At 44.4% G+C, this 14,302-nt stretch overlaps 1 protein-coding gene across 1 annotated transcript in view; it reads right to left on the bottom strand.

The window, feature by feature from the left end:
• ST8SIA3 (ST8 alpha-N-acetyl-neuraminide alpha-2,8-sialyltransferase 3) overlaps positions 1-14,302 on the bottom strand; it is a 45,087-nt gene that overhangs the window by 16,341 nt on the left and 14,444 nt on the right. Inside the window, exon 3 of the mRNA XM_083575778.1 lies at positions 11,744-11,866. Within this exon, the coding sequence (XP_083431904.1) occupies positions 11,744-11,866 (123 nt within the window). The remainder of the gene's footprint in view (positions 1-11,743; positions 11,867-14,302) is intronic.

Genomic DNA, 14,302 nt, shown 5'->3' with positions numbered 1-14,302 from the left:
GGCCACCTCATGAGAAGAGAAGACTCCCTGGAAAAGACCCTGATGTTGGGAAAGATGGAGGGCACAAGGAGAAGGGGACAACAGAGGATGAGATGGTTGGATAGTGTTCTCGAAGCTACCAGCATGAGTTTGGCTAAACTGCGGGAGGCAGTGGAAGACAGGAGTGCCTGGCGTGCTCTGGTCCATGGGGTCACGAAGAGTCGGACACGACTAAACGACTAAACAACAACAACAACAACAACAACAACAATGCAAGTTTGGGGAACCACTGGCTCTCCAGATGGAAACCACAACTCCCATCACCACTGGCCATTGCTGGGGGGGCTGATGGGAGTTGCAGTTCACCAACGTCTGGGGAGCCAAAGCTTCTCCATACCTCTGGCGATGGCACAGCAGTGAGAGCATTGGATGGGCTCCACTGCACTTCCACCAAGATCCTTGCTGCTTTGCTGCTCCCCTTCTCGGTAACTGGCAGTGATGCACATGGGAAGCCAGATCAACCATTAAGTCCCTCCCACCACACCGTTATGGCTTGCAAAGTGCTTATGTACTTTGCTGGCATAACTTTATTAATTATAGCAAAGGGACAGAAAATGTCATTCCTGGGTTCTTCCAGAGTATAATATTTGGAAGCCACTAGTTTAGTTGACAGTAATAAGGGATTCTTTGGGATGGGAATCCAAGGGGAAAATTAGAGCTTTGTTTATCCATAGTCCTACAAAGGCATGTGGTTTTGGAATCACAAGTATCGCCTTTGTATGGTTTTAGTTTTGTTTTAAATGTATTTGCTGTTTTGCGTTTTTAACAGTTTTTAATTACAGTGGTACCTCCGTTCTCAAACTAAATCTGTTCCGGAAGTCCGTTCCAAAACCAAGGTGTGCTTTTCCATAGAAAGCAATGCAAAACAAATTACGGTAATCCATTCCAGACTTTTAAAAACAACCCCTAAAACAGCTATTTAACATGAATTTTACTATCTAACGAGACCAAGGATCCATAAAATGAAAGCAATATTCAATGTACTGTACTATAAAATAAGTAAGACAGTGCTGTAGATGATAAAAATGAAAATTTAATTTTCTTCTTCCCTGCACTGATGATAGTCATTGTTTGGATGCGGGGCTTTTATCCATTTCTGCAGTCACACAATCAATTAATCAGAAGCTGAACTGGGTTCCACATAGTCACAAAAACAAATTAACCGAAAAAGCCTCAAAAACAAAAACACAAAATAAATAGCAAAAACAAAAGCACCAAACTTAATCCATTCTGGAAGTCTGTTTGACTTCTGAAATGTTCGGAAACCAAGGCGCAGCTTCTGATTGGTGCAGGCGCCCCGGAAACAATAGCCGACAACTGCATCAGACATTTGCTTCCAAAAATCATTCGAAAACCGGAACACTTACTTCCGGGTTTTCAGAGTTTGAGAACCAAAGAGTTTGAGAACCAAGGTGTTTGAGAACCAAGGTACCACTGTATTATTAGTGTACATCACACTGACAAAGTTGTTAAGGAGACAATTAATAAATCAATGATGACGAGGAGGAAAACAATGGAAGAGGAATAAAGTGAATATCATAAATGGATCTGTTATTTGTGGGGATGTGCTTTCATTCCATTACCACTTCTAACATTGCGGCTTTAAAGAAAGTTGGATGCTCTATGTAATGTAATATATACACATGTGTGCATTTTAGTTCTTATTATGGGATATATGCATGCGATTTAACAGAGTGGTATTCAAATAGGGCTTACACAGAGTAGACCCACTGAAATTAACGAACGTGCCTAGGTTCGGCCCATTCATTTCAATGGATCTACTCTGCCTAAGACTTACCTGCTTAAGCTGCTTTGGAGGAATGTGGGCTAGGATTTCTATTTATAAATTAAGATAAATAATTCACCAGTATCAGATACTTTCCATCCTGTGCTAAGAAGCAACAGAAATACTGTCGGTCTGAGCCCTTCTTCAAAAACAATGGGCTGGATCCAGACTTTGCCTTCCGCAAAGGAAGGCTGCTTCTGTCCATGGAAGGCTAGTGATCCCATTGGCAAAGTGGTAGAAGCAACTTTGACCAACTTCCCCCCTTGTTGGCAGAAGCGAACTCTAGATCCAACCTAATATCTGTGGACCAGGTGGGTGGGGAACCTTTTTCAGTCTGAACCACCTCCCAGGGGCCACATGAGAGTGATAGAGGCAAAAGTGAGTGGGAAAATGTGCACTAGGCTAGTTTGTGTGGGATGGGTTTTAATGGGTAGGAGAGGATATGTTAATTGCAATTTATCCCTCCAGCTGCCCACATGTGTGCATTAAATAGAGTTTTTAAATCCCATTATTGGCAGTGAAATTGGTAGCATAGGAACTGGGTTGCCAAGACTCACTTTGTAAGCTGGCTTCCCCCTTCTTAGCCTGCGTAACAATGAACCAGGCAACAACGTGTAAAGTTACGTATAAAAATAAGATTTACTTACTTTATAATCTTGCATTGGTTCACAGAAACAGTAGCAGTAAAAACTATGCTAGCAAAATACTTATATTTACAGTATAACCAATCTCAGGCAATCAGGTACAGGGCAGAGAGAGAGAGAGAGGAACAGGAAGTACTATATGCTCCTTCCTCTCCAGGAGATGATGGGAAATGACATCACACAGAGCCCTCACTACCAACTGCATTTCTATGGTCTGAGTATCTGTATCTCAGTACCTTGAGTCTCAAACTTAATCTGTTCTGGGAGTCTGTTCAACTCCCGAAATGGTTCAAAAACCAAGGCACGGCTTCCGATTGGCTGCAGGAGCTTCCTGCACTCAAGCGGAAGCTGCGTCAGGCGTTCGGCTTCCGAAAAACGTTTGCAAACCAGAACACTTAATTCTGGGTTTGTGGCATTCGGGAGCCAAGCCATTCGCGAACCAAGGTACCACTGTAGTTCTGTGGACTTAGCCTCTTCTAAAAAAAAGTCTGTTTAAAAGACATCTGAAGGCAGCCCTGTTTAGGGAAGTTCTTAATATTTAATGCTGTATTGTTTTTAACACTCGATTGGGAGCCGCCCAGAGTGGCTGGGGAAACTCAGCCTGATGGGCGGGGTATAAATAATAAATTATTATTATTGTTCTCATGCTAACTAGCAAGAATATGTATTTGTTAGGTTTGTCTGCTAATCTCCCACTACATAAACTCACACACCCCTTTTTTCCTCCATACAGGCAGCCACTCCTGCCAACCTAGCAGTTTGAAAGCACGTAAAGTGCAAGTAGATAAATAGGTACCACTCTGGTGGGAAGGTAAACGGTGTTTCTTTGTGCTGCTCTGGTTCGCCAGAAGCGGCTTAGTCATGCTGGCCATATGACCCGGAAGCTTTATGCTGGCTCCCTCGGCCAATAAAGTGAGATGAGCTCCACAACCCCAGAGTCGGCCGCGACTGGACCTAATGGTCAGGGGTCCCTTTACAGGCAGCCAAGAAGCATTGTCAGGGCTTAAGGACATGGTCCAGTCAGGCAAAAACGCTAAAAGAGTGTGTGAAGCAGCTTCAGTGAGGGGGTGTGACCTGGGAAGAGTTCTGGAGGCCAGACAGAGAGGCCTGGAGAGCCACATCCTGCCTCTGGGCCTGAGGTTACCCCACCTTTGCTCTAGACCTTATGAAGAAGGTGCTGCAAAGACCCTCTTTCACTGTCTCATATAATGAAAAAGCTTCCAGGATTAGAGACTTTTTTATTTTAAGAAATGCATTTCAGCAAAAAAAGAAAGAAAGAAAAGGTTTCTTAAAAATTGTGCCCAGTGTAATTGAACGTAATTGAGACTCTGACCACCGACGCTTGTCAACCTCTACTAGACCACAAAGATAATGCATTTTGGTTTGGGACTGCTACCTGATTGCAATACAGTTTATAGAAGTCTTTCAAAGGGAAATAAACTGCAAAGGTATCTTATATTATTACCTTGCGGGGGGAAGGAAAGAGCTTTGCAAAGAAACATTACTGCGCATTCCCTGTATCATCAGCACAGAACTCTCAAGTCATCCTTAAATGTCATTAACGATAATGCGCTCAAAGTTTTGAAGTGAGTGCTTCCAGTATCCTCATTTGGCATCTCGAAGCAACATTCAGCTGTCTCCCCTTTGCAGACACACAGCTTCTTAATATTCTATTTGGGGAACCATAAGGTCAATTTGCAAATATTAAAATTTCTCCTAAAGCGAATAAGGCTAATAAAAATACCATTATGGTTTCCATTTACTCATCATCAAGAGAAAACTAAACAACCTGGTCTATTTCATTACTTATATGCTACCGGCATATGCTGCTCTTCCTCCAAACAGCTCAGGCTGGAAACTACATGCTATGCATGACCCTGGAAATACTACTGAAAACAGCATTCTTCTGCTGAGTTCCTCCCATTTTCCCTGGAAAGTTTAACAACTCTTACCCATCTGGTAATGGCATCATGTTGCAATTTGCCCCGCCTCTTCCAGCCACCAATGAAATCATTTATTTCCTTATTTCATTTATTGACCACCTTTCATCAGAGACCACAAGGTGGCTTACAACATTCTAAAAACCAAACAGTATCTTCCTATATACATAAAAATGTAAGTCTGTTGTCACGCTGCAGTTTGCATGGCTGCTGATAGGTGGCCATGCTAATTTCAGCGAGATGATAGAATGGCAGGCAGATGAGGGAGCAAGCAGTGCATGGGGGGGGGGAATGTTCTGTGAAGCACCTTGCCCCATAATAATAATAATAATAATAATAATAATAATAATAATAATAATAATAATTTTTTATTTATATCCCACCCTCCCCAGCCGAAGCCAGGCTCAGAGCAGCTAACAACAATAAAAGTAACACAGCATTCTAAAATCAATTCATTTTAAAATCAATTCAAAATCAAATTAATGGCAACCATTGGGCTAGAGTTCTGTGAGGATTACCAAAGGAGGGGGTCAGACTGTGCCTTGGCCAAAGGCCTGGTGGAACAGCTCTGTCTTGCAGGCCCTGCAGAAAGATGTCAAGTCCCGCAGGGCCCTAGTCTCTTGTGACAGAGTGTTCCACCAGATCGGGGCCACAGCCGAAAAAGCCCTGGCTCTGGTTGAGGCCAGCCTAACCCTCCTGTGTCCCGGGACCTCCAAGATGTTTTTGTTTGAAGACCGTAACGTCCTCCAGGGGCCATACCAGGAGAGGTGGCCCTGTAGGTACAAGGGTCCTAGGCCATATAGGGGTTTAAAAACAGCTGGAACATGATATAATGGAGGCACTTCAGAAACTGCTCTCTAAAGGTGGGGCTTGGAGCAGGCTGTGCGGGGATAGTCGAGGGGGTGGGTCAGGCATGGGGAAAGTGGGGTTGGCAAAGTGGTTGACAAGCAGAGCATACACACTCTTATGAGTTGAGAAGGGGTTTGCAGGCCGTATGCCGAAAGCCTTCTAATTCCTTGATCCAGCAAGTTGTAAAACTTAAGCAAGAATTCAAATTTCTGGAATAGCTAGGTTAGCTTTCTGGTGAGGTGACAGCCTAGGTAACGGACCATTAAGGGTACAAAGGAAGTGGCTTTATGCCAGATAGCAAATGGGTGGGCCCCCTCCCTCCCTCAACTTGCTGGTAGTTAGAAAAAACAAAGGCCAGAGCTTAGTTGTGTGTGTAAGCTAGAAACTGGAGGAAGAAGCAGGCTGAATCCTTTGAGGGAGAGGCATGCCTGATTTCTGCTTGCATCCGAGGCTATGGCTACGGGTGAAACAAGATCCCATTGGGATGTTAAATGCAGTGAACTCCTCCATTGTAGGGTCAGGCTGTGTATATGTGTAAATAAACCATGTATCATAAAGACACCACAGTCTCCATTGTCCCTCATTCCAAAGGAAACATAAACCCTGGAATTCTGCACCGTTCAGAGACTGGCGTGGCGTGCAACAGTATGTTCAAATTTTCAAACCAAAACTATTTTCCAAATCGTAATGAGCAGTATAGAAGCCAGTTACACAAACTCATTGCACAGCAATTAAGCTGACCCCAAAGACCAAGATTTATACCACCTCCTGCCCTCTAGCTGGCAAGTCTCCTGCTTCATTGCATCATAATAATAATAATAATAATAATAATAATAATAATAATAATAATAATATAAATTTTATTTATACCCCGCCCATCTGGCTGGGTTTTCCCAGCCACTCTGGATGGCTTCCAACAAAATATTTAAAATACAATAAAACAACCTATGCACTCCACAGTGATGGTGAAGGTACTAAGGAGCGACCGAGTCAAAGGCTCTGCACATCTTGCCATTCCACAATCTAGGCGCAGCGCATTTCCCCTGAAAAACATTTATGTTTGCAACACATTGGGGAATCTGTTGGTAAGTTTCCCTTGCGTGTACCGGCTTTGCCTTCCTACTGGTGTCTCACTTAGGCAGACCTCACTTTGCTCTGTTCCGATGGCCCTCAGAGCAACCTACAGATTTGCTGGCTTGAAATGTTTAAAGCTTAATAAGATCTAGAACTTGCTTATCTGACAGAAAATTGCCTTGGATTTGCTAGCGCGACAGTATATATAGAAAGTTGAAGAAAGGTTCCATGGAAATAACGCAGCATATTCTTGACCCTACTGACAAGAAGAGTCTGCAATCAAATTGAAACTGAATAGACTCTTGCCCACTTAATGAAATTTCATATTGTGCCTTGTACATTGCCTGCCTTACAAAGGTACATCAAAACAGAAGCCGAGCTGATGACACTTCTAACCCAAAGCTGTTGTGCTTCCTTTTGCCATCCCTATTTTAAAAGCCATGTAATCCAACTTCTAGCCTCTTCTCCCTGCAGGATCAAATAAACTATAATCCAATCAACGGTCAACATACCTACATTGACCTCAGAGCACCGTGCCTTATTCCATCTTATTTTATTTTACTTGACGCTAGATGTCCACTCCCACAGAAGAAAGCTCTTGGATTTGAAAGCATGCAACACATTTGAACAGCCTGTTGGTTGAGTAAATTATGTGATTCCAGGTTATTCTATGTTGCTTGCTGGGCGCAAGCGGTTGTAAGCGCCGGATCCCTCTGAAACAAGGTTAAGGGATCAATAGCGAGCTGTAATGCTGCAGATATCTCCTGCAGCCCCCTTTTCAGTCTGCACAAATCCTCCCCTCTTGCCTTAACCAGTTAAGAAATCCATCTGCAGCAACTGTGAACAAAGTCCTGTTAACCATAATTTGGTTACTGGTGTGGCGTTTGCCCGTGTGTGACATCATACTGGGTTCATAAGGAAAGGGTTAACTAATTGTAAAATGACTAACCAATGGGAACCCAAGGGGAGGAGTTAGAAGAGTTAGAGTTAGGGTGGTTGAGAAGACAGTCTGGAGTTAGAAGAGACAGAGAGGATAAGTCTGTGGGTTGGGCTAGTCTGATGAGAGAGAGTGAGAGAATTTGTTAAGAGGAGTCAGTCAAACAGTTGAGATAATGATTCAGAAGGTATTAGGAAGGTATAGGCCGGTAAAGAAACTAAAGTTAAGAAACTGACAGGAATATTATCTGAGAAACCATAAACTTGTTAATGTTTATAAAATAAACTTGTTTATTTGGTTCAATTTTAACAACTGTCTGGACTCAGCGTTTTACCTGAGAGTAATGGGTTGGTGGCAGCAGGGAAGCGAGCACAGTGGTGGCACAGGGATCAATAGACCGTTAAATGTCCGGGGACCCTGTGTGATCACCACACTGGTTAAACTGGAAATCTGGTCTGGCATTAACTGGGGTTAAGGTCTGTGCCAATGTAATTCTTAATAGAGCAATGCTACAGAGAAGTGGAGGGAACGTGGGTGGCGCTGTGAGTTAAACCACACAGCCTAGGACTTGCCGATCAGAAGGTCGGCAGTTCGAATCCCCGCGATGGGGTGAGCTCCCGTTGCTCGGTCCCTGCTCCTGCCAACCTAGCAGTTCGAAAGCACGTCAAAATGCAAGTAGATAAATAGGTACCGCTCCAGCGGGAAGGTAAACGGCGTTTCTGTGCGCTGCTTTGGTTCGCCAGAAGCGGCTTAGTCATGCTGGGCACATGACCTGGAAGCTGTACGCCGGATCCCTCGGCCAATAAAGTGAGATGAGCGCCGCAACCCCTGAGTTGGTCACGACTGGACCTAATGGTCAGGGGTCCCTTTACCTTTTTTATAGAGAAGTGGGTAGGAGGAAGAGTCCTTGGTAGAGGAATCACCACTTACTAAACCCTACTGAGCTTGTGTTGGCCATACTGGAAGGTATGCCCTTCAATCCACTGGTTTCCAGGGGAGGGAAAATAACTGTGCCTGCTCCAGGACTGGCACAGTTTGTTTCCCTTGTTGGGGGCATGTCAAGGGAACAGGAGGGCTTGGGATCCTGTGGATCTAAGGCCTCTTCTGATCCACCCATGATATACCCACTCGGCACAGCCCTTTTCAGCCCCTCACAACGAAACTTTCCACAGTTGCAATAACGACGGCTTTGAGGGCAGGTCTTCTTTGCCCAAAGATCTCCACACTTTCTACCCTGACAGAGGGTGGTCCAGGGGATCCACCCATCCACCGGCTGCTCCAGAAAAGAGACTTCTTCACGTAACGTAAACTAGTTAAGCTAGTTAAGATGCACTGATGAAACACTGTCTTGGGTGGCTTTAAAAGAGGAATGGACAAATTCATGGAAGGCAAGGCTATCAATGATAGACAGTAGCTACCATGACTACATATCTACCTCCACTCTCAAAAGCAGTGTGCCTCTGAATAACAGCTGCTGGGAACCATGAGAGAGGAGAGGATGGTTGCACTCAGGGTCTGCTTGCAGGCTTTTGTCAGGAGCAGGTCAGCAATAAAACACCTGGGGTCAGTGAAGCTTTATTCAAAGAAACCAAAAATAGTGCATTCCTAGTGGTCACACCAACTCTTCCCAGTAGGTCTTGCCCCAACGAGGCAGTTGTCAGGACTGAATGTCCCATCGTTCTCTAAGGATCCTCCCTTGCTTCCTTCTCTAGCAACCTGAGGTGCCTTCGCCTTGTCTCTCTTTGCTCTGCCCTCTTCGTTCCTCTGTATGTTCTGGGAGACCAGTGGGGAGAGGAACTGGTCACAACAGGAGGGGGAGAGTCCCTGGTGTCTTCAGCAGCCTGCCCCCACTCCTCTCCAGCCTCCACTTCTGCCTCTGATTCTGGACTGCTCTCTGCCCCAGCTTCTTCCTGCTCACTAAACCCTGTTGCCTCTTTAGCTTCCAACATCTCCCCCTGCCAGCCTGCTCCCTCGTCTTCCTCTGACCACTCATCATCGCCCCACCACTGATCCCCTGGCTCTGAGTCCTCTTCCCTGGGGGGTTCCTTGGGGAAGTTCCCCAGCTAGTGCCTCCTACCACTCCTCTGTATCCACCAGCCCATCTATAGCCATCTGGATGGATACTGTGAGAATAGGATGCTAGACAAGATGGGTATTTGGCCTGATCCTGCAGATCTTTTCTTATGTGCCTACATAGGAGTTGGGAGGAGGAAGCATGCAGCTTTGTATACACACACGTACACACACACACACACACACACACACACACACACACACATATTGCCCTTCAATCATATTTCCACGATGGTTTACAAGAATGAATAAAACAAAATATAACTGCAAACGTAACATCATAAATTGATCTCATAGCTGCGCCCCCCCCCCCAATTACTTAACTGCGGATTAAGCCTACATTCTGCCTGCACTGGCCCATTCAGTTGGTCCAATATATTTGTAGTTTTTTGTTTTTTTAACACTGCAGCACAGCTGTATCATCCCAGTCTATATTTCAGACAGAACAGGTAGCTATTAGACAACAGTGTCCACTTTGGTAAAACTCGGAACAAAACTAATAAAAGACAGCAGGAATAAAGAGCATTTTCAAGATTTTGTTTTTTCATGCAATAACCGGGTGCAGGAGTTGTGTGCTCTTGGCATAGAGGAAAGATGGTTTAGATAGGATCACACGAAGCTGCCTTATACAGAGTTGGACCATTGGCATATCTAGCTCAGTATTCTCTACAATGACTGGCAGTAGCTCTCCAGGATTCAGACAGAGGTATTTCCCAGCCTGGATATGCCAGAGATTGAACCTTGAGACCTTCTGCATGCAAAGCAGATGCTCTACCACTGAGCAAGGTCATTCCGAATAATGTGAGGGCTCTGCCTGCTAAGAATTCTGAAGGCTCCTGGCCCAAAAGATGAGAGAAAGTTGGGGTGGAGACCAATTTCATATACACTGGAAAGGAGAAGCTCCTGGATACCTTTCTTCATCAATGGTTATCTCCTCTGCCCTCTCTCCTTTTAACCCCTCTAAGCTCCTTGGGGAAATTAGTGGACAGAAAGAAATAAGGAGAGGCAAACTATGAATGGATATAGCGATGTGGGTTTTTGCAAAAATTTAATATGGGAAAATGTTTCTGGAAATGTTTCCTGTGGATATTAAGCTAACTTGCACAGGGTAATTTGTACCTGACAGTTAGCATGTTATGCCCCCCCCAATTTAGTAAACAAAGCCCCCACCCTCAAAAAAGTACCCCATGTTAATTTTTGTCCCAATTCCCCACAAAAATTTGAAGGGAAGAAATAAGGCACGGCTTAAATTATGTATTATTTGAATACTTGTAAAAATTGCAAAGACAAGATCATGTGCTTCTCTTACATCATTTAAAACTAACGGACCTCCCCAAAGTTATTGAAAACTGTTGACGCACTAATAAATGTTAGAAACCCAAAGAATTGTGCACGATATTTGCTGACTCACATACTTGCTGGGGATAATCACCGGACAAATATTAATTACATCTTTGAAACTGCCGAGCTTGCTTAATATTCTATTCGCATCTGGAATCCATTCATTGATACTAATGAACTTCGGGAAGGGAAAATTTCCCACAGAAAAAGAAAGCCCTGGGAAATTTTATACCCCACATCGCTGGAAGGAGAAAGCAGTCAGATCCTGCAGTGCGCAATTGATTTCTATCCTCCTTCAACTTTCTCTGTTGACTTCAGAATTCTCAGCAAGCAGAGTTTTGTTGTGGCAGAGCTACTCTCACACTGAGAGTGTAACGGGGGTCAGAGAGACAAGAAGATGGCATGGTGGGGAGGTGGTGCTTACCTGACCTCCCGGCAGGTGAGTTGTCACTGCTTACTGGGAGGGCTGGGGTGAGGCTGCGACAAACCTGGTGCAATGCAAATGCCCTGGCTGTGCCAATCTGATGCACCTGCTGGCGTGTATGTACCATGCTGCCCTTTCTGCAGCCATGGCACTCTCCCTCCCAGGAAGCAATATAGACTCATTTGCTGGGACTGGAGGTCAGGTAAGCACCTCTGCACCACCACGCTACCTGCCACTGGAGCCAGGATTGCCAGGAGGCCATGGAGGTGAGAAAGAAATAGAATACAACTTTCACATACTGATCAGAAACAAGTCACATCTTCAGTGACAGGTCTGTGGTAAAAACATGCCTTCTCAAAATAGGAAGGGCTTAGCGTTTATTGGTATAAGCACTGTTTTCAAACATTTGGGAAAAGCAGAAGTTCTGATTTTGAACACAGAACCCCATCTCAAAGCACTGCTCTTTCATTCATAGATCACTGTTATGGCTGGTTGATCTTTAAAACTCCCAAGAGCACACACTACCTGTTGCCAAATAATTAGTTAAATAAACAACTGCGATTGCTTTGTTTTTTTAAAGAAACATGACAACATGCTTTTGGCTTGATGGCTTAGGTTTGTCTCGTTCTCACTCACCTTTGCTGCAAAAATGCTGTTCTGTTGAATGTCCATTTGGGAGCTTTATCCTGCAACTCATGGTTCAAGGCGTTTGTATTGGGTACAAAGGAAGGGTCAAGGAACTTCAGTGCAAACTGGGACCTGAAAGGGATCACACATCCACACCGTCAGTGAATTCACTCAAAGCATGAAGGAATAAATTAACTATTAAATTAACAGTCTAGAATGAAGTGCAAACCAGTCTTCAAGGACACCCCACCATCAAACAGACAACATATGTTCTGTGACACATTACACTTGGAATCTAAACCTGCTCGGTTGTACGTATCTCACCAAATCCCAGTCCAGATGACAACCTGGAGAAAGGGCAAGTTGTTCATTCTCCCTGACATGCTATTCATACGTGTGCTGGGAGACGCTTCCCCCACAGGAAGAGGGTTCGAAAGCATTGCTCCTGTTGCCCAGAGTGATGGATCTGTTAGATCCTGCTACATATGTAATCTTGTACTTAATATGTTGTGGGGAGGGAAATATGCTATGGAATGCTACAGGCAAGCTAGAGACCTGAAACTATGCTTGCTACCACTTTTAATCATCTTTCTTTAGACTCTTTTTGGCCTTCTCCTTGTCCCCAGGAATTCATGTGCTTCATGCTCTCCTATTTCTCTACTGCTTCTTCTGCCCCACCTATTATTATTATTATTATTATTATTATTATTATTATGCTTTCAAAACAACCATCTCAAGCTGATGCACATAAAAGATAATTAAAAAGCGAAAAACAGCAAATACATCTAAAAAGAAACTAAAACCAAACCAAACTATGATTCTATGATTCTATAGGAGTGCTCTGATGGTGTTTCCTGCTTGGCAGGGGGTTGGACTCGATGGCCCTTGTGGTCTCTTCCAACTCTATGATTCTATGATTCTAAGTAAAGGCCCATTTATCCAGCTGGAAAAGCCTGTCAGAACAAAAAGGTCTCCGGCTGTTTCCAGAAAGTGGTTGTCTGTCATATCATGGCAGTAAATGCTATTCCACAGAAGAGAGGAAGCCACATGCAAAAAGCCCTACTCCCGGGAACTGCAGAGCAGATTTCTGAGATCTTTAGAAACTGTAAGAGAAACTCCCCTGCAGACTGGCCCTTCTTCCTCTCTGTACTTTTGCTAAGTTTTTAACTTTTTGTAAGTCCAGTTGTAATCCCCCCCCCCAATTTTTCTGTTTATCTTTTGCAAACCGCTGTGAGGTGGCTTTTTCTACACTCAGGCAGTGTATAAATTTTATGGAATTAAAAAAAGAGGGGGAAAAAATCCATTGATGAAAATGCTTGGAACCTGTGTGTAGATCATTGTTTGTGTGTTCTCACCTGAACGTACTTTAGGGAGCTACCTCATACTAAGCCAGACCACTGGTCTATCTAACTCAGTATTATCTACGCTGATTGATTGTTGCTTTCCAGGGTTGTTCAGATGGAAGTATCTTCCATTCTCTACTTGGAGAAGCCAGGGATTTAACAAAGCAGCTACTCTATCAATGAGCTAGAGTCCTTCCTAAGCATTTTGCTGCATGCATACAGGGAGTCATAGAATTGAAAGGGACCCTAAGGGTCATCTAGGCCAACCCCCTGCAATGCAGGAATCTCAACATGCAGTCCCCCACCCAATTTGAAACCATGCCGGACCCTGCTTAGCTTTGCAAATGTGCCAGTGTGTACATTCTTCTCACCTGATGGGCTGTACATCATACTTTCTATCTACATGTGACTAGAACAAATGTAACATGTCAAGCAGGGGTGAGGAGACTATAGTGCCCTCCAGATTTTGTTGGACATCAGCTCCCATCACTCATGCTAGCTGGGGCTAATGGGAGCTGGAATCCAACAGCAGATTCTCGATCCCTGATGTACAGCATCTTTTAGGCTGCAACTCTAAACAACAGTAAGTCCCACTGAACTCAGGAAGACTTAACTCTGAGAAGACATGTATCTGATTTTGCTGCTAGCCTCTAATTTCCCCCAATACTCCAAATTTTCTAATGATTAAAAGCCAGTCTACACATTAGTCTAGACAGCAGACGATGCCACCAGAAGCAGCCTCAGCATTATGGTTACATAACACTATATTTATTAAAGTGGCAGCATGGAGAAGACAACATACAAGAGCCATTGCAAGTGGGGCCCATACACAGAATATGGATTAAGGTATCCAGCTGCCTTGTACTGAGTCGAAACCTCTGGGCCATTTAGCCCAGTTCTGCTTCCTCTGGTAGGCAGCACCTACGCACAAAAGTAGAAAACAAACAGAATGGTCCGCCTTTTCAAATGTTGTGATCTGAGAGTTCTCCTTAATTAGAAGCAGAGGGTGGACGGGCACCGAACAGGGACGCTGCAGGATTTCCTGCATCAGCACGAGGTCGGACTAGATGGCATTTGAGGTCCCTTCCAAACGCTGATTTTGATCCCCCCCCCCCACATTCTGAACAGCCAGAGCCGTTAGCATCTGGGCGGTTCATTAGCGGAGAGTAAGCTTGAAAGGGAGTGAAGGCGGAGGGGCGCATAACGGGAGCGGATGCAAATTCAG

Source organism: Podarcis filfolensis, assembly GCF_964270895.1.
Source record: "Podarcis filfolensis genome assembly, chromosome: 11".
Lineage (NCBI taxonomy): Eukaryota > Metazoa > Chordata > Lepidosauria > Squamata > Lacertidae > Podarcis > Podarcis filfolensis.
Note: the sequence above shows the minus strand (reverse complement) of the source record. Positions and strands in the feature narration are given on the sequence as shown.